This window comes from Lissotriton vulgaris, chromosome 8, assembly GCF_964263255.1.
Source record: "Lissotriton vulgaris chromosome 8, aLisVul1.2, whole genome shotgun sequence".
Lineage (NCBI taxonomy): Eukaryota > Metazoa > Chordata > Amphibia > Caudata > Salamandridae > Lissotriton > Lissotriton vulgaris.
In genome coordinates, this window is record NC_141696.1 from 265969368 (window position 1) to 265990345 (window position 20978).

Sequence of the window (20978 nt, forward strand, 5' to 3'; positions counted from 1 at the left end):
CTTGCTACTGGAGTATATCATTTTGGGTCCATTGTTTTACATTTGGGTAGGCCACATGTATATTTGCATTTGGCCTTATATACTCATGTGATGCAATAATACAAATGAGATATGGTGCAACAAAGATTTAGAAAGTGCATCTATTGTGTGTTTTGACAAATATGTGTGTGTGGGCAATGTTTTTCCTTTTTAGAGACATCTGGAATACTGGTATTAATCTTCTATAGGTTTACTTTGTAAGTTTTTTTTCTGCTTTTAATGCAGAGCATTCACCAAGGATTAGTGAGAATGACTCATATGTGTGTTCAATTCTTTCTTTATAAATTGTGACTGGTTGTTTCAGTTTAATAACAAAGTATTAGTATATTGTGCTACATTTAAGCGTGCAGTATGAAATAGTTTATTCCTTTATTAAATATGTCATTTTTCGGTTTATTTGTGGGTTGTAGAATTAACATACATTTAAAGAAAAATGTTAAGTTAGCATGATTGTGGGTCTTAAGCTAACAGTCAAGACATTTACTACTAACGTGAAAATAGTTTTTCTGCATGTTTTTCTCCTCTGCAGGTAGAGACCAAACACATTTGTTAATTAGCAATAAGCACATTGTATTTCAGAGATTGTGAGGTGAGGAAGAACCAGCAAAGTCAAATAATGTAATGAAGAACAAAGGGGGTGCTACCAGTTGTGACTATCAGAAGAAGGGAGGAATCGAAGAACACCTTGGAAGTGTGGCCTGGAATATGGGAGTTCTGTCCAAAGCACAAAGGGGCATATTACCAACAACTAGCGACAATTATCGCTAGGTTGGCTTAGCGGCAATAATTTTATCGCCGTGTAGCGACGATTTTTATCGCTTAGGAGCCTTGATATTATCAAGGTTTATCTCCTAAGCGATAAAAATCGGCCGAAATGCATGAATATCGCTGAAAAGTCCGCGATATTCATGCATTACCGAGCTAATGCTCTTAGCCATGTTATCCACCTCCCATTGGATAACATGGCTAAGAACTGCTCAGGGCAGGTGTTAGCTTTTGGAGATATTCGCGCTTAGCCCGAATATCTCCAAAAGTTGGTAATAGGAGATAGCGATGTTAGCGACTGTTTCCAGTCGCTAACATCTTGGCACGCCCACTTTGCATGTCATTAGTGATAAATATCACTGACATGCAAAGCGGGGCCCAAGTTGGTCGCTATCTCCTACTAGCTGTCGCTAACTGGTGTTAGCGACAGATAGGTAATAGGGAGATAATTTTATCTCCGCTTTCTTGGCTTTTAAAGCCAAAAAAGCGGAGATAAACCCCCTTGATAATATGACCCAAAGTTCTTTCTTGGGAAGTGGAAAAGTACTGTGATATGTATGATATGTATTTTTTTTTAAATTAATTATGAAAGGTATCACTGACAAACACAGCAGTTCGCCTACAACCCTGGGGCCGGCACCGTATACACATAAGGCACATCACACAACTACTTTGCCCACATCCCGGAGGTCAGGCAGTAATGTGCGTAAGAGTTGCAGTTCTGATCCATGTACAAAGCGTGTCTGCTGCACTTCAGTAAACTTAAATAAATCTCAAAAATACATTTTTATATAAAACCAACGAAGAGGTATCAGCACAGCCATTCACAGTCTGGACTCAAGCAGTAGCATACTAGCATGACAATGAAGCTCAGGAACTGTTGGCATTCAGTCCCGGTACCTTCCTACCCACTGCGTTTCCCTCTACTGATTTCCGCCCTCTGTTCCGGCCCCATCTTTTAAGAAAAGCTCGGCACCCTCCCCTGCTTACAATGTGTATACAGGTCCATAAAATAGCGAATTCCTCTATAACGCTGGGGTATGGTTTCCAACGTCTGCCCCTGTCGTAGTCTCTGCCGCTGTGCCCCCTCCTCCACCTTTCAGGTATGTGGTGTAGAGCCCTCAAAAGTTTTCCAGTCTGATCCGCGGCGGGAGTAGCTCGCTGAAGTTTTCTGACTGTGTGCAACAGTAAAGGATATCGTGTGACCACTGCGGAACTGTAGGCAACACATTGCCATTCTACCTTTTGCAATCAGCAAGCGTAAATCAACCAACCTACGAGCTGCCTTTGGCAATTTTTTAGAGTAGCCCAGCAACGCCACTGCCGGGTCAGGGGGGATCTCCAACTCTGCAATAGTGCTTATCTCCCGAAATATCTTTTCCTAGAATCGGAAAACACCTGGGCAACCCAACGATAAGTGTATAAAATCGGCCATCGGAGAACTACATCTGTCACAGGTGGCGTCCTCTCTCAATCCATACCTGTGCAGTCTCTCTGGAATGTAGTACACTCTATTAATGTATTTGAAATGTATCAGTCTGTGTTTGCCGTGTAGTGATATGGGTCTCGTGTTAGTGCAGCAGTATGCCCACATGTCATCGTCAAATATTATGTCCAAGTCGCATTGCCAGGACAACCTGGCTTTGGTATACTGATTAGCTCTCTTGGACATTGCCAATTTATATATATTGGAGACTATTTTTTAGGTAGATTTAGTTTTAATGAGATACGGTAGTTCTCACACCTCAGGGGGCTCGTCCATATCGTCCCCCAGTTGTTGGCGCATCGCTCTGTGCAGTCTGTGGAACTGGAAGCGGTGCAGTAAAGTGGATGCTTCCATAGCGTCTGTGGCTTCTTCCCACATTTTAGCTATGCCATCTGGAAACAAATCTCCCACTTTGTGCATGCTCAGCGCCTGGAGCTCTCTTACTACCCATTTATCGCTGCAGGGGGTCAACCAGACCGCCCAAGCCGTAGGCATTTTTGGAGAATAAAACAGCGCCCCCACTTGCTGATGTAATAAGCAGTGCCAGGCGTGCCGCGTCGAGTTTAGGGAATCCAGAATCCCAGTTCTGCGATCCACCGATGCGAAAATTACAGCTGGGAGTGGGAGAGGGTCCGCGAACAGCCTCTCAAGCCTAAGGTATGGTATGTTATCTGTGCTGTGAATCCAACTATGTGCTTGCGCACCCTGCGCCGCTCTGTAGTACCACTCCAGATCAGGAGCTCCCAGACTCCCCAGGAGGTATGGCAAAGTGAGAACCCGTCATTGCACACAAGCCTTCTTGCCCACACAAGTCAGCCTCACTAATGATTTATTAAGCCTGGCAAAGAAGGAGCGTGGTAGCACTATCGGTATATTTACAAACAAGAAAAGGAATCTGGGCAGCACCACCACCTTCATGATGGAAACCCTACCAATTAACAACAGCGGCAGGCCAATCCAGATGCCAACATCATCCTCAAGTTTTGCTACTGCTGCCCATAATTTTCCCGAAAGACAGTTTCTGAATCCGTGTGCATTCTATTGCCAAGGTACCTAACCGAATCATCGGACCAGAGCAGTGGATACTCCATCTCAAAGGGTGAAGTGGCTGGTGTGAGTAGAAAGGCTATGGATATAAACCAATTGGCCTTTAACGCCGAGATTTCCCCAGAGTGTACCACCTCTAGTAGGAATGGGGATAGGTTGTTTTCGGGGTCCCTCACGTACAGCAGGGTATCATCCGCATACGTTGATACCACAATTTCATAGGTAGGAAATCTGACACCTCTATGGCTGTGATATTCCCTGAGCGCACACACAAAAGGCTCCGCAATTAGTGCATATAGCGTCTGTGACAAGGGGTAGCCCTGCTGGGTTCCCCTGGTGATGTCAATGATGCCAGTAACCAGGTTCCCCAGCCGGTCGTGTGCAGAGGGGGCATTGTATAACACCACAATCATTTGCAAAAAGACTGGGCCAAGTCCCATTCTGGCCAGCACATGTCGCATAAAGGGCCACTCCACAGAGTCGAAAGCCTTCACAATATCCAAGTGGACTGCAACGGCCTTCGTGTCCTGCCAGACATGTTGCATTGTGCCAAAAACAGTACAGAGGTTGTAAGTGAGGTGTCTGTCAGGCACGAACCCTGCCTGTTCCGGGGCGACTAGTCAAAAGGGTCAGACGGTTAGCCAAGATTTTCAGAAACAGCTTGGTGTCCATGTTAAGCAGGGAAAGCGGTCTGTAAGATCCGCAGTCCTCAGGGGATTTACCTGGTTTGGGAATAGCTACCAGAATGGCTTCCCTCAAGGATTGCGGCATCTGTCCCGTTACGCACATATCATCAAATAACACTGCGATATGAGGGAGCAGTAGATCTCTGAAGGTCTTGTAAAAGTTCACTGTGAGGCAGTCTGTCCCTGGAGCGCTATTCGCCCTCATTCCCATCAGTGCTTCAAGAATCTCGGCTTTTTCAATGAGTAGAAATAGGAACTCTCTGTGCATCTTCGATAGAAAGGGTAACGTAATCTGCTCCAAGTAATCTAGTATTTCCCCATCCATATTCAACAGACGTGAGGCGTACAGGTCTGAGTAGTATTGTTTAAATCTATTGGCAATGTCTGCTTCTTCCGTCAGCAGGTCACCCTCCTCCGATCTGATCATAGTGATTGTGGTCTTGCCATGTCTGGCTTTCAGCATATTAGCCAGCACAGATCCCAACCTGTCTCGCTCTCCGTATAGGCGCGCTGTGGCGTATTTACCTAAATGCCGCACTTCGCTGTCTGTCGCCTCCTGATACTCCTCTAGTAATGCCTTCATTGTATCTGTGATCTCCTTGTCCATCCTGGACAACTGACAAATCTACAATTCACCCAATCTGTGCTCCAGAGTTGACAGTCTATGTCGAATGTCACGGAGCACCCCCAAGTGTTTAGACATGGCCACTCCCCTAATGTGTACTTTAAAGGCATCCCATACTGTCTGGACACTGGCCACTGACCCAATATTAGCGGCGAAAAATGTTTCTATTGCTTCAGCTATCTGTTCTTTAAAGAGGGGGTCCAGAAATGAGTAAGGTGGGAAACCCCATGTGAACGGAGGGATTGTTTTCTTAGGAGTAGACAAGACCAACAGGATAGGGGAGTGATCCGACAGAGTGCGTGACAGGACCTGACAAGACGGATCTGGGACATGAAAGACAACAATGCGAGACAGTAATCAATGCATGTGTGTATGTCATAGTAAGCAGAGTAGTGTGTGAAACCCCCATCCAATGGGTGAAGCTCTACCCAGACATCAATGAGGTCTGCGCTAATCATGATTCTTTCTATAGTTCTGACTGCCGTTGCCGGCCTCCTTAACGGGTCCCCTGATCTGACTAAGCTCAGGTTCCTGACAAGGTTGAAATCACCACCCCAAAGTATTTGTGTCGTCCCACATCCGCTCACAGTGTTAGCTAATGTGGTAAAGAACTCCAGGCAGTCGTAGTCACGGCCGTAGACATTAAAAGAAAGCAGGTCCAGCCACCTACCCTGACATCTGGAGATTACAAACCTGCCGCCTGTGTCTGCCGCCAACTGTCGCACTGTGCACACAGCTCTGGGATTCACCCATGTGATTACTCCTCTAGCATGAGTTGTGAAACCTGATGCGTTCACATTTTCCGCAACACCCCTGGAACGGATCATTGGGCTATGTAGAGAAAGGTGTGTCTCTTGCCTGGTTAAGTAATTCAGCACTTTGCGCAGTTTACGATGGTCGTTAAGACCCCTCACATTCCATGACAACAATCTGAGGGAATCTACAGGTCTCTGGTCAGTGGCTTCCCTATCCGCCGTCTTGTCTGTCGTGTGTCACATATCATCCTCTGGCTGATAACTGTACTGTATAACATACAACAAGCTGGCTGACCTCTGTAACCTCCAAACCCCAAACTGTGTCCCCACCCTGCCCTCCCCTCCCTCCACCCACAGCTGACCACCCACAACTCGGTTGCGTAGCATCCCCTATAGGGACCTCCCAGTCCTACCCCCTCCCACCCCCAACTTAGTTAACAGTGATGGTGTTTGTCACTTGCGGGCAGAGGTCACTCTATATGCAACTATAACCCAAATGCTGGCTGTCCCCTGTCCCAACCTCAACACACCCACAACTAAACAGCATTTCACAGCAATAAGTGTCATTGCAGCGCACCTCAACCTAGAGTTGTTGACTTGCTAGTCTCGTGCATCCCAATAGGCAGCTCTTGTGACTAATACTGAGGCAATAATGGGATCTCTGGATTACCTTCTAACATCCATATGCCAAATTACAGTGGTTAGAAATAAGAAGATCATGTAAGTGCAAATGTAAATAATTTTCCAACCCAGCATAGCAATATATACAATCCTAACGTGTTTCCCTTCTCCCCCCACCCTCCAAAATACATATCAGCCATATGCGACCGGTCGAGACTCAGTCCTGTTCAGCGATTGATCCCCCAGCTGCCTCGTCCAGGAGCTGCCGTTCTGTCGTTGTTTCCTGTTCCAGTCTCTGAGCGCCTTCGGATCTATGAAAATGTGGGATCGACCTTGTCCATTCACTATGGCCGGGTACAGCATCGCATAGTCTAGGCCCAACTTTCGCAACTGTTTTTTCATGGGGGCTAATTTCCGCCGTGCCTCTTGTACTCGTGCAGTGAAATCCGAATTGAGTAAAATATTAGATCCTTCATAGGCTAGCGTTTGTTTGTCCCTTGCCTTGCGCAGAGCAGCATCTTTGTCCCGGTATTTTAACAGTTTTGCAATGATTGGACGCGGCGGGGCTCCAGGCGACGGTCAGGCCCCAGGTAGCGGTGCGCTCTTTCCACCACAAACATGTTCGAGAACACCTTTGCCCCCAGCAGGTCGATGAGTAGCTTCTCTACAAAGCATTCCATATTGCCTGTTTGTGTCGTCTCCGGCAGGCCCGTGATCCGAAGGTTTCAATGTCTCGAGCAGGCTTGCAAGTCCTCTGCTTTATCCTACAGCACCCGCATAATCCTCCCAAGCTGTTTGTGATCCAAATTCAGCATTGTCTGTGCCTCTTCAACTTCTGTGAGTCGACGTTCGGAAATTTCCAGCCTCTCCGCATGCTTGTCCAGCCGCTCCCCCATTCTGTCCATCCGGTATGAGAGGGCATTGATTTTCGAACCCAAGGAAGAGATATCACTCTGCAATCCCTTTTCCATGGACAATAGCAAACTTCGGATGTCCGGTTCATCCTCCCTAGGAGGTGTCGGCCTGTTCGCCTCCTCTGTGGTGGAGTCTTGCGACTTAGACTGGGTCCTGTCCGTTCTGCCCATCTTCTTCTCTTATGTGAGGTAGCCTGTGCAAGGACTGTTACGTGATACCACTCCAGCAGCAAGCAGTCAGAGGTCAGACCATGAGACCCTACATGGCAGCAATGCTTGGGGACATTATCCAATAGCTTGTGTGAGGTGTTCAGCCTTAGCACCTGTAAGTATTCCTGCCACATGGAGCTCTTCCTATTGTTGCTCGTGATGTATCTTGTTATCTCGCCACCTCTTCACTAGGGGCCGTCCAGCTGTGTTATGCCTCCTCCGGGCTGCGCTTAGCACAGCCGGGCCTATCTTAAATTCACCTACCTGAGCTGTTCTGTGCTCAGTCTCCTCCGCTTGGCGTGGATGTCTAGTGTTAGTGTAGCACCTGTTGGGTGTGTCGGCATCCGCAAAGATAGTACGTCCCCCGCTGAGATGCCACAACCACTACGGCTCGGCCAGGCCTGCACCTTCAGGCCTCGTCCCCAATGTCCTGTTGCTCCCAGGTGTGCGTTCTTCAGACCCACGTCCCCACGTCACTCACTGGTAGCGCTGACTCACACGGCTCTCTGTGAGAATGCAGTTACCACACTCCCCATAGCCCCTTGCATTCGCTGGTGTATGTGGTCCTTCTGGCAGCTCACAGAGAGGCAGCACTACTTGACTACTGGTCTCTACGCGGTCAGTCTAAATAATGGCACTCGCTGGGGCAATGCAATATCCACCTGGGAGCCCCTTCACGCTGGTCGTCGTGGCCCCACCGGACCCACAATGCCTGGCTGTACCTCTGTTAGCCAATTGTCCCTGGGTGTGTGCCCCTCAGTGCATTGCCCCACAGATCTCCACCTCAAGCACCAACCTGTCCAGCATTTAATTGAGCTGCGAGGTGCTCACTCCGGGTGTGTCCTCGTGGTAGCTGGTGTTCTAGGGCTCCCCGGTTCCACACAAAATGGCAGCTCTGCTCCGCCGCGCGTCACTGCCCATGCTGTCTGTGGTGTGCACCTTTGTGTGTTCCTCCTCCTCTGTGCACGCTAGTGCAGGCGTCCCCACCGCCTATTGCCTCAGTGCGTGGCTGCCTCACTATATCTTGCTGCGGCTCCGGCCGCGTCGCTCTCCCCGAGAAGATTGGGGGGGGGAATCCGTCTGTGCCTTCGACAACGGGTTTCACAGCTCTCCTACTCACGCTGCCTTAGTGGACCCGCACGCTTTCCTCAAGTCAGTAGCAGTACCTTATGGGACTCCATCAGGTCGCGCCAGCTCCGGCTCGGAAGAGATTCCGGAGATGAGGGGGACCGGCCCAGCCAGGCAGCCCGTCTCTGCACAAAGAAGCAAGTAGCTCCACCCCACGTCCAGCTCCAGCTCAGGGATCAGCGGCCTTATGCTCCAGCTCTGAATCCCCATCGTATCTCCGGGCAGGAAGGGTCTAGGAGGGTCGGGTGTGATTTACGGGATGCGGCGACCTTCCGATTTTCAGGTATCGGTCAAACGGCAGATCTGCAGCAGTGAGTGAAAGGATAATTGAAGGATTCCTGATCGGCGGTGTGGAGCTCAAGGCTAAAATGGCCATCTTCGTCAGGAGCCAAGCTCTGCCCCCGTATGAGGTCATATTTCTCAAATGTTCTTTGTGAATTTTAATTTGTGAACCTACCTTGGGTTTAGTCAGATTCCCTTCAGACTTGGAGTGGTACATACCTCTCTTATCATCTCTGATTGTGTAACTTCATGCTATACATGACTCTTTACCTATAGAACTTCTTAAGAGGTACTGATGCTGGCATCTGTACTTGCTTCCTTGATTCAATAGGGTTTGCCCTACCTTTAGTTTAGTGTGGGGCTTAGTATATGCTGCAAATATTTTCCATGTATGCGGAGAAGGATCAAAACCATCTGTCTAGTCATCAAGTCTTATTTTCTGTATCGCTGTACTGAGATCCTTAAATGTTCTTTGCTGGTCAGGACCAATACTGTCCGTCGTATTGGTCTTCCTTTATTAGTTTTGTACTTTCACAGTATGTTCTTGAGATTGATTTATATTTGTCTGGCTTTGAGTTTGTAATAAACCTTTTAACTACAAGTTGCTGATTCAGACTGTTATTGTGAGGTTTTAATGTTCACACTGTACTTTGAGATTTAAGTTGTTGTTAACCTCTTTTCCTCTCAGGCTACTATCAAGGTCTATTGAGCAGAATCGACTTGGAAGAAATGGCCCAGAGCGGTCTCACTACTGTAGGGTTACCTGAACTCAAGAGTAAGCTACAAGTAAACCAGTAGATTACTTGAGTAAACAAATATTAATGCAAGAGAAAATTCCACATACTATTACACCATTCTTGTTAATCAGGTGTAGAGTATTTCAGCATAGCATTGCACATCTTCAACTTTTTTAAATGGAAGGTGCAGTTTTTTCCTTTCTGCAGTGCTCTATGCTCTGCATTTTCTTGAAAGTCGTCTTTTTTAGAGTAGTTTTCAGCCTACTATTTTGTTGCTGGATATGGTGGCTCGGTGAGTGTGTGCAGTAACTTTATATCTCTCTAGTTAAGAAAGTGGGGGCCAGATTTACCATTCTTTCGCGCAGCGCAACAAGCCACCCAGCTACTCTGTGCTGTGTGACAGGGCAGGATTGCACCGTATTTACCATTATGCGATGCATTTTTGTCCTTTCTTAGCACTGTCGCACATTTGGCTGCCTAGCACCAATGGTAGTCACCCTTATGTCATGGTACAAGGGGGCCTGCTGTAAGGGTGCCTGCAGGATTGTTATGAGAAACATCCTTTACAACGGAACCGTTACAACGCGGTACCGTTACAACGCAGGATTTACAACGAAAGTTGTTACAGCGACTTTCGCTGGAGGGCGCTCTAGGATAGGGGATAGTTTAATTTACTATCCAATACCTTCCCTACTATCCACGGGGACTGGAGTTGGAATAGTAAATTAAACTATTCACTATCCAGCGCCCCCCAACGCAAGTCCTTGTAACGACTTGCGTTGTTAAACCTGCATAGTAAAGGTACGCGTTGAAACGGTACGAGTTGTACCGTCATACATCCGATTGTTATAGTGCAGGAAGGCACGCCATTCCGAGAGGCATTTTCCTCGTTCTATGTTTGCTGCTGAATGCAGCACACATAGGAAGAAGAAAAAGGAGGCAAAATAAATATATTTCTCCTCGTTAAGCATCACCTCGGGAGACATAGCATTATGACTCATTCCCAGGTCTACAACTAATGGTTAAATCTGGGAATGCACCAAAATACATGGGTGGATGGGTGGGAACGCCCACGATCCATGGAATGCTTCCCGGCCCGAGAGTAATGTAAGGCAGGTATTTGCCATGCCTTGGGTTACTCTAGATTTATTAAACCATGCAGGGCCATTGAAGGTGGCCTTGCGTGGCTTGATAAATCTCACTTATTTATTGTGTTGTTCTTGCGCTCCCTTGCATGGCACAAGGGCGACACAAAACGTCAATAAACCTGAACCGAGGTGCTCATTTAGTGTTTCCAAAAAGAAAAAAATAAACACTGGATTCTTATGCCACTAATTGCAACTGCAAGATTAGAAAATTAATCTTAGCTACACGAAAACGGATGATAATCTACTCAGAAGCCTTTTATCCTTCAAACACAATAACACCCTTGATTACATAATTATTTTACAAGTTCGATTCAGACAAATATTGTACTTACCAGCCAAGGCAAGAGTATATTCCTGATACCGAGTGCCTATTCTGTTTGTAGCAGTACAGTTGTAACGCCCAAAGTCATTATCAGATAGAGGTGTTACCTGAAAAAAACATAGCACACTCCATTTACCAGAGCTGTGGGACTAATGTAGCATCAGAGAATTCATGAAACATCTTGTCTCCACTGGCACTGATCTTCACAAGCGACATATAAGACATGCAGCCACAGGATCTACCTTTACTGAAGGTATTTTGCTATATGCAAGTACAAACAGGAAACATGATTACTGACTGTTACTTTTGATTCAGAGATGGTTCATAAGAAAGAACACCGATGAACATTACAATGTCAAAAAACCTACTTATTTGAAATTCTTTTGAATTGTAACCAGTTTGTTGCAGAAAGCAGACAGAAAGAGACATATTTCAATATTTGTTCTAAGAGTTATGCATTACCGAACTGTTTTATAACGCACACCACTGCCAACCGTATATAGTTTAGGTGATTCCAGGGTAAACAGAATTGTCCTTAGTTTTCAATTTTTAATAAAGAACGTAAAATAAATGTTCGGGTGGTTTCTATCTGCTCTCAAATTTGGAAGCTGGGAACTAAGAAATTGCACACTGCCTCAGCTGTGACTCTTGCAGCATGTGTAGATGGGGACAGTGCACTGCATCACAGCAAAAACACTGTTGCCAGTGAAGGTGGAAATCTGGGAACAGAGCATTAGTGAAAGAGGGAGCTGCTGTTTGAAACAACTGGTCCATCTTTCACTGTAGGTGGCAATTGGACTTCATTTCAAAGAGCAACAGAGATCCCTCTGCAGGCGGTGCAAAGCGTGACTGCACCCGCTTGAAGGTGTATGCCTGTTGAGGGTCTCAGACCCACATGCCCCCATCACAAGCTGCTCCCTTGGGTGTGCGTTGACTGTATGTCACATCCATGCGGCTTACTCACACTGCTCCGCCTGCCTATCTCAACTGCAAAGATTCCCTCATTTGAATGGGACTACCATGCACATGAGGTAATGCCTCCTTCAAATCCCTCCAGTGCACACTTAGTTTCAACACAATATGTATTACAGAGCAGCTACAAAAGTGTTTTGAGGCACTTTCTGTAATACCAGTGTACCCCAGGGGCACAAAAAGCAGGAACAAGCACCAATTGCACGCTAAGAATTATTTGACATCAGAGCTCCAGGAGATTTAAGCTATTTCAAAGGGCTCTCCCAATTTTGGTTAAGGTTGAAATCCTGGTGAACTGATGAAGTCCAAAAGCCATATTTACTTTACTCCATTGCACCAGTGAACAAACATGAAGCACATGGCCCACCTAACAGGAATCATGTGGCTGGGGTGTAGTCAAAGAAGTTTCTCTCTGGGAAAATATAATAGAAAATGTAGTCTCAGTAATGGATGGTGCCAAGTCATTTATTGGTGTATTTACCAACTGCATTTTGTAGTATGTTGGTAGTTATACAGTAGTTTTACTAACGTACTACAAAATGCTATTCACATTGCTAAATGAAGAGATTTACTCTTCCATCTCTCCTATCTTTTCTATGTGGAGATTTCTTCCCAGACTGCAGAGATCTCCACAGTTGTAAGTATACATGTTAGTAGTAAATGTCGGAGTGGAAAAGGTGAGTGACTGAAGACTGGGTAATACTTACTAATGATGGAGAACTGTTAGAGGGGAGGGAGTAAGGAGGGGTTAAGAAAGGACTAGGGAGGGATTTTAGAGAGGACATGCACCCATCCCCAAAAGAGTAAGACCATTGTATTGACTGCCCTTCTATAGTTATTGCAGTCAAAAGGGACCCAAAACAGTTGTAAATATACTCCAGCTCAGAGCTGGAGTACGTCCAGCATCACACATAGCCAACCACTTGTACTGCAATATACTCCCATTAAAAATAATGGAGGTAAGAGCATTAAATAAAACCCAACAGGAATCAATATAAAATGAATAAAAACTTAAATAAGTTGTTTTAATTATGTAAGAAGTTTCACAATGAAACATAATTATTAATTTATTTTAAAATATTACCCTTTTTTCAAAGTAAAAATTATTACGAATGTAAAATTGATTAAAATAAGTACATGACTGTTGAATAATTATATAGATCACCTTCATCAATTTTAAATACAGAATGTTTGTTTTTTAATTAAAGTTCAGAAAAATTATTTCATTAAACATTTAATTTTTGTAATATTTAAATTTGTTCTTTAAAATTAAGTTTTATCAGAATTTAAAATATGCAAAATTAATTAACATACCTATTTAACTTAAAATTATTTCCTCATTTTATTTAAGTTTAGTACTCTTTTACATTTTTTTCTATACTTTATCATACAGATATCTCTCCCTGATTGCGGCATTCATGTTTTAACCATGCAGGCCTTTACCACATAGCCTTTACAACACATATGCCATTGCCCTTTCTTCACATTGCAAGTACAGTTAGGTAAGAAAATGTATGCACACACATATGAGAGCAAAAAGGTCCTGCGTCAGCTCTCAGCCCCAAGAGCAGCACATGTCTAAACCAACAAACTCCAGACTTCAGGATTAAAATGATATGCACTCTCAGCAGGTAAATGCTTCAAGGTTTATTGAGCAGCACACTCAATGTGTTTCAACACCAAAGTGTCTTGGTCACGAGTCAATATCAAAATGATAAAACAGACATAAATGGTGACACTGATAAATAAATACAAACAAATGATAATACAATTCTTGTGACTGTGAGCGCCATCTTCAAATGTCATAATAACATTGCATTAAGTGTTTTCCCCACAATTATTGCAAGATATACAAATATAAATCAGGTCAATCAATGTTTGGAGAAAACCAAATCATGGTTTCTAAAAATAGCCCATACCTGAACCCAATATAAAGGATACTTGATAACCTTACATATGCATTACCCATTATTGAGTTTCTCTCACTAAAAATAACAAAATGTCAAGCCCAAGTGGGCAGTAAAATTGTGCCCCAATTGAGTCAATCTCGCAAATAGAACCCAATTTGGCCCATAAACCATGAATGGGAAATAAATCCAATAAAATTGGGATATCTAAACTGGAAAACATAATTCTGATTAGTTTTAGACATCACACTATTGTGCCACCCTGGATCCTAATATCAGAGGACCTCACAGTGCAGATAACAATATCACACCTAAGATTCCCCAACAAATCTCAGCCGGGGTGGCATAATGTGAGGTCCTTTGGTATTCGGATCCCAGGTAGCACAACAGTGTGATGTCTAACACAAAGCAATCCCGCTTGTTGGGACTTACTGGAGGTAACAGGAGGCTTGTTGGCCCCCAAGGACCCTCAGCATTAAAGGGGACTTCATCCCCCTACTAGTAGTGCACCAGGAGATGCATTTACAGAGTGGTGGAGAAAGGGGGCAGGGCCTCTGAAGACCTCTCAGTACTCCCATTGTGTGGGACTTACTGGAAGGTAACAGGAGGTCTTGTTGGCCCTCAAGGGCTGTCAGCATCCAAGGGAACCTTTACCCCCAACCCACAGTGCACCAGGAGGTGCATTTTCAGAGTGCTGAAGAAAGGGGGCGGGCCTTTGGTGAATTGCTGTTATTTTTGTTTATTTATTCATGGCCCCCTCTCCTCGAGCCCATTTTGGCCCCAGGGATCCCATCTACCGAGGCCCGGCTTCACTTGAGGGTGTGGCTCTTGGGGCTCAAGGGGTGGCCAAACAGGTCTCCTCGGACTAATTTTACAAATAGCCAGGGGAGTAGGGGTGCAGCATGGAAAACCCCCCAGATAATTAACACTGCCCCCGGGATTTGGGCTACCTGACAGCTTCATAAAAAAGATGAGAATTTTCAGCAAAATAAATTAAAAAACCACATTTACCACCCTGTTGGACCCACCCCGCCATATGTGCGGGTCATGGTATTCCTACCATGACCCTTTTCTTTATTTTTTTACTTTTTTATGGGACTAGGCTTTACAAAATCGCTGCCAGCCCTTCCTTGCTGAAGTGTTGGCAGCCAATCAAATTTCAGAAACATTCGCAAGTCCATGGCAATGACTCACATCCCGGATTCTATATTTTTTTAAATTAAATATCTCTGAAACTACTAAAGAGATTTACACCAGATAACAAAAAAGCATGATTTCTGGGCCAACATCTAGCTTTCTGCCACATTTGGGATAATCACATTCACTAGTTCAGGTTGTAGTCATGTTTAAAAAATTAAAAATCTGCAGCAATATTACATGGGGAAAAGGAGTTTTGGAATCACCTTTTTTCTTGGACCCTGCTTGACGTATCATCCCTAAAATTTCAGCACAGCTGCTGAATCAATAAGGGGAAGTTTTTTTGACAATTTCGAGACGATTTATCAAGACAAAAAACTCTTTTCCTATGGAAACTTCGGTATTAAGTGGTGGTGGTCACTGGATACTTACAGTTAAGAATGCTTTCCATAGACAAGGCGTGTTTTCTTATGTTTTTTGTTTTGCTAATAACTTTTAAACCATTTGACGAATCTTCACGCACATTTCACAAAAAAAGGCCAATTTACTTCAGTTACTTGCTGGAAAGTTTTGGGGTGATCCACCAAGCAGTGGCCAAGAAAAAAAAGAGGTAAAAAAAGAAAATTTCCCAATGCATTTTCTATTGACTTCTTAAAGCAGTGCCACTACAAAAACTGCTGTAAGGAGGGACACTGAATTTGGCAGGAAGCTAGAGTTTGATTCACAGATTGTGCTTTATGTGCTTTAGTGAAATTCCATTCAGTATTTTCTGAAAAATAAAGGAACAAATACATTTGTATATCTTCGATGTTGGGTCTGAGGGACTTCTGTTAGAGTCTCTCTGGGACGCTATTTCAAAAATAGAGCATTTTGATTGGTCCAGGAAGCTTTTTTTCCCTTGTGCCAATTTTTTCCTGTAGTAGTCTAGTTTGTGTTTTATTAAACTCTTTTTGGCCCTGAGGGTTGGGGTACCTGCAGACAATTAAGGCTAGCAGAGGGGGGCTGCATTCATCCCTCCTCCGCTTTTTTACATGTAATTTGGCTCCATGGAATGAGATCCCCTGGGCCTAATCAGCCTTGGGAGGGGGTCTGTGTGGCCCCCTCTGCTTTTTAATTATATTTTGCCCCAGGGGGATGGGTTCCCCGGGACCTAATAAGCTTGCGAGAGGGGACAGTGCGAGCGTCCCACATTTTATATTGCATTTGGCACCAGCGATGATGACCCTGGGACATATTACGGCTTGGGAAGGGGACTGCATGCTCTACTCACTTTTTAATTTTATTTGGCCTGGGTGATGGGGTCCCCAGGGCCTTTTAAGGCTTTGGGAGGGGGCCACATGGCCCCTTTCTGTTTTTATTAGAATTGGCCTAGCCAATTAAGGGTTGGGGAGGGGAGGATGCATGCCCCCTCCCCTTAATATATATATTTTGATGGGGGTCCCAGGGACACGAAGGCCAACCCTACGCTGCAATATGCCAACGGTTGTGAGCAGCATGGGGTTGGTTGACTCTGGGTGGGCTGGTCACATAGCCTGGCAACAGGCCAGGTCTGAGGAGAACCTCTCACAGTGAACAGCCAAAGGTTGAGTGCAATGTGGTGTTGGCTACCTCCGGGTGGGGTGGCCAACTTCACGGCATGGAGTTGGCTTCCCTGCAAAAGACATGTGCAGTGGGGGGCTTGGCTTCATGTATGGAAATAAACTATTACTCTACTTGAAAAAAGTAGAAATTCACTCAAAAAATGAAGGTTATAGTAACATTATATTCAGGTGAAATGTTCAGTAATGACATAACTTTTTCAACTCAATAACCACAGAAAGTTTATTGTTCAAAAACACTCTGGGCGAAAAATATGACGCTTCCATTTTGCGACTCAAAAATTGCGTCGCTTTGCGACTTGTAATTTGTAAGTCCCAAAATGCAATGTACAACAGTGCCACAGATACTGTTAGCAATTTCTAATGGGTTTGCAAATGGCATGCCTTATCAATATTCATGAGGCATCAAAGGAAAACAGGCTGCATTTAAAAAAGGAACATGAAACTTTTCAGTTAAATTTTTTAAGGGCAGACAGTGGTCCCTGGGACCACTGCCTGCTCTTGAAATATTTTCGCACCCATTCACAAAGGGAACGGGGTCTTGGTATATACCACCACCTTGTTTTGCGGTCGCAAAGGGGTTGAATACCCTTTGCCACTGCAAAAAACAGTCACACATCTGGCCCCTTATTCGTGCAATATTTTCATCAATAAAAATAGCATAAATACAATAAATTAAACCTTTCAGACAACTTTAAAAACACATATCAAAGGTAATAAATATGAGTGCTAACAAATATTAGCAGCAAAGTTTAAAGCAATAAAGTGCCATGTGCCCTTACAGGATGAGGTAAAAATAAGCCTACATGTAAACAGATATCCGCATCAGATAATTGCAGAACCAGTGGAAATATGGCTCTACACTGCCTATGTATTATATCTCTAGTCCAATAAAACAAAAGGTTCCCTTGGTTGCCCTAATATAAAGTCAACAGTGTGGCACTAGACCTTACCCACTCGTATCTATTATCATGGGCATGTAAAGTTCATAAGTCACACAAATCATCCGTCCGTCTCTTAAGAGCCCTTCACTAGAAGTGAAACCACAAAAGCACTTACAATCTAAAAGGTTAATTATGCAGCCAAGAAAAAATGTTTTGTTTCGATATTTTATTTTTATATTTATAAAAACATAAAGTTTAAAACTACAAACTGTTCTAAACACTAATAGTTCTGATTCTTGACAATTTGTCATACAGCTATTTTCATGTCAAAAATCAGATTTCATCACACCTAATGCAATACATTCAGCAAATACACATTTTCCATTGAACCATACACAAGAAAAACATATTTAAAAAAAAACATAGATAAAAAAGTTTCATCAAAATATGTCGACGCTTTTCGGTGGATCCTGCTGTGCGCACCACCTTCCTCAGGACAATTAAAAACAATCTGTTGAAATGAATTTAGAAACAAAACATAACCACTCATCATTCTTGGCAATGTATTTAACAAGAGATTTTACAAGAAATACACGGTGCATACTACTTGGTGCATTAGTCTTAATATTAGCAATCCTCTAAATAATAAATTTCTGTTCATCTTTATTAGGATCTCACAACCATATTCCTGTGCTCTTTTTTTTGTGGGTCCCACTTTTAGTATAAGTCCCCGTCTCTCACTCCAACTACCTTATGTCTTTTCTCCATGCTATCAAGATTCATTCTATCCCCTTATACCTTTTCGTAATGCTATCAAAGTTAATTCTACTCCCTGCTTGCACACATCCTTATTCTGCAAGGTTCGTTTACAACACACCTTTTTGAATGCCTTAATGTGCTCCACTCCTCACTTTCGTTTTTATTTCATGGGCAGCTCACATCAGCTTTTCATATAAGAAACCTGATTTGGAAGAAAGAGTCTCATTAACTTTTTCTATTACCATAATTTTTTTATCTTATAGAGTAATCCAAGTATTTTCTACTTACTCTAAATTAGGGAAAAGTCCCACCAACTGGTTTATCTGTATTTACTTCACAGGATGTCTTTGTTTAAAAACAATAATAATTCACTCTCGGGTGTTTACAGATGACTGTGGTGCCTAGGCCAAGAAGGTACGATTAAATAAAATTCTTTGATGTAAAACCTTTATACTTGACCAGATATCACAATACCATCTCATTCTTCATTGTGTACAGACGTGGTCACTCACCGCTCTATGTTCAACATTGGAACTTCTTATTTTCTGAATGTGTTTATAATTGATTGCTCCTGTTCCTCTGTACCGGGTTTTTTCAATTATCCCAGTTATAGGGTTCTGCAACTAAAGAAAATTTATCGAAATGTCTAGTTAATTCAATAAAAGCCCAGCATGTGGTTCCTTGTTTTATGATTCCTCAAGGCTCTACTAGTATTCTCTTTTACTTATTACCCCAAGTCACTCGTTAATCTAAGGGTCATGCCTGCTTTATTTTTCACTGTCCAGATTTTATCCAATGACCCCGTATCCTAGAGCGTTACCCCTCTGTCAATTTATGCCCAAGTTGTTAAAAGATTCTCATTGGGGGCAGGTTATCTTCTATGTCCTGCCAGTGTCTATCCTTACTTCCCGCATGTTCACATCACCAGGGCTTTATCTTGACTCCCCTTGTTTTCAAGTTCTATCCATGGCGACTATACTTCTACACATGACCGGAATATCTGCCGACAGCCCACTAGACTACGGCCTCAATTCCATCAAAGTGCTATAGCGTTTTAATTTACTATGTGCTATAAGCGTGACGCCTTTCTAAAATTGTCACCACCATGTTGCGTGGATAGTAGACCCCTTACTATGACCTAAACATTAGACTAAACATTAATCCGTATCTCTGAGCAACTACCCACTTGATTGCATCACCGATTTCCTCAGCGTGCTATTGCGTTCTGATTTACCGGGTGCACTAAGCGCAGCGTCTTTTTCAAATTCTCAACATATTATTCCGAAAAAAACGGTCCCCTTCCCAAGGCTACAGATTAATTAATCAATGCATTTTAGCTATGAATCTCCTCACTCACCAACCGCATCCGTTATGCCGGGCCTAGATTGGTTGTCCGCTTACCTCGCGTCCCCGTGTTTTAGCCGCGCTGATGCTGGAGCAAAAAACAAGAAATCCATTAACTTCCGCTCTTTTAAACCTATTCACCTCCGACCCTTATTACTCACTTCCGGGTCCCATTGGGCCTGTCTATTCTTGCACCGGAAGCTTTGGTATATTTTAGCCGCCATTTTAAGCTGGTTTTGTTACATATGATAATCACTTCCGGGTCCCAATGAGCCTGTCTATTACTCCACCGGAAGATTCAGTCTATTTAGCCACCATCTTAAGCTGGTTTTATTCCAAAAAATTCCCTGCTTACTATCCTTAATCTTCTGCCTCAATAATGTCTGTTACCATGAGGCACTATTATTATAACCTCGATCTAAAGAATAACTGCCGATAAATGAATGGATATTTAATTTACCTTATTCATTCTCACATGTTTCTTAAGACTTACATTTGTTTTAATGCAGTTAGTCTCAATTATTAAGAATTATATTTGTTTTAATGCAGTTAGTCTCAAAGGTTTTAGTTTTACTCAATGCATTTAGTGTTCACAATAAGACCTTTGCTTGGCCCACTGTAACCTCTGCTTTTCATTAGTTGTCTAAACCTGTCTATGTGTGGTTCCTTTATCCTATCTTAGACTATGTGATACAACAATCTTCTTTTCTTCAGGGTTATACAGATTTCATTTAGCACTAGTTCCTAGGCATCCTATTCTATTGTGTTTCTAATTCCCTACTCTTTTCAATTCAGATGGGTCGAGAGCATGTTTCTAACTGTACATTTTTTCCCACTCTTCGCGATTATTGAGCCCTTGTGTGTATGTTTTAAACTTACACATGTAGAACTGTTCTCCTATTTTGCGTTTCTTGTCAATATTTCCACCCCTCTTTGACATTTTTATTAATTCTACTACACATCAGCGTAGGTCCCCTATTTTGTGCTTACTTTGAATCCAATGATCAGTCAATAGGGCATTTTGTTTATTATTTCTAATTGCGGATCTGTGTTCGTTAAGGAGAATCCGGATTTCCCTTCCGGTTTCGCCGACGTAACACAACCCGCATGGGCATCTTACAACATAAATGACGTTACTGGTTCTACAGTTAAACATCTCTCTAAATTGGTGCTCTGTATTATCTATGGTTATTTTCTGCCCCATTATCACAGTCTTGCAGTTTGTGCATCCACTACATGGATAGTTGCCAATTACTTTGCTCATTGTATCAACACTAAGCTGATGATATCCTTCTTTTTCTTTATAGGTTTTGACAAGTCTGTTCCTGATACTTCTATTCCTTCGATAGGAAAAAAGAGGTTTCTCAATTGGGCTTAAGTTCTTATCCTGTAAAAGGCTCCAATTTCTATTGATGATAATCTTTATTTTATTGCTCACTGTAGTGAAATTTGTCACAAAATTAATTTTATTCCGTACTTGCTTTTTGTGATTATCTTCATCAAAGAGAGCATCACGATTATAATATTTGGCTCTTTGATATGATTGTTTGATTATCCTATTTGGATACCCCCTACTCGACAATTTCTTTTTCAATATCTCGGCATGTCTTTC

General features: G+C 43.3%; 1 protein-coding gene across 2 annotated transcripts in view; it reads right to left on the reverse strand.

Annotated features, from left to right (window-relative positions):
- The window catches only part of NCAM2 (neural cell adhesion molecule 2), a 1306184-nt gene that overhangs the window by 338648 nt on the left and 946558 nt on the right, over positions 1–20978 (reverse strand). For both annotated transcript variants that reach the window (XM_086934039.1, XM_086934038.1), the window contains one exon: positions 10776–10872. In XM_086934039.1, the coding sequence (XP_086790165.1) occupies positions 10776–10872 (97 nt within the window). The remainder of the gene's footprint in view (positions 1–10775; positions 10873–20978) is intronic.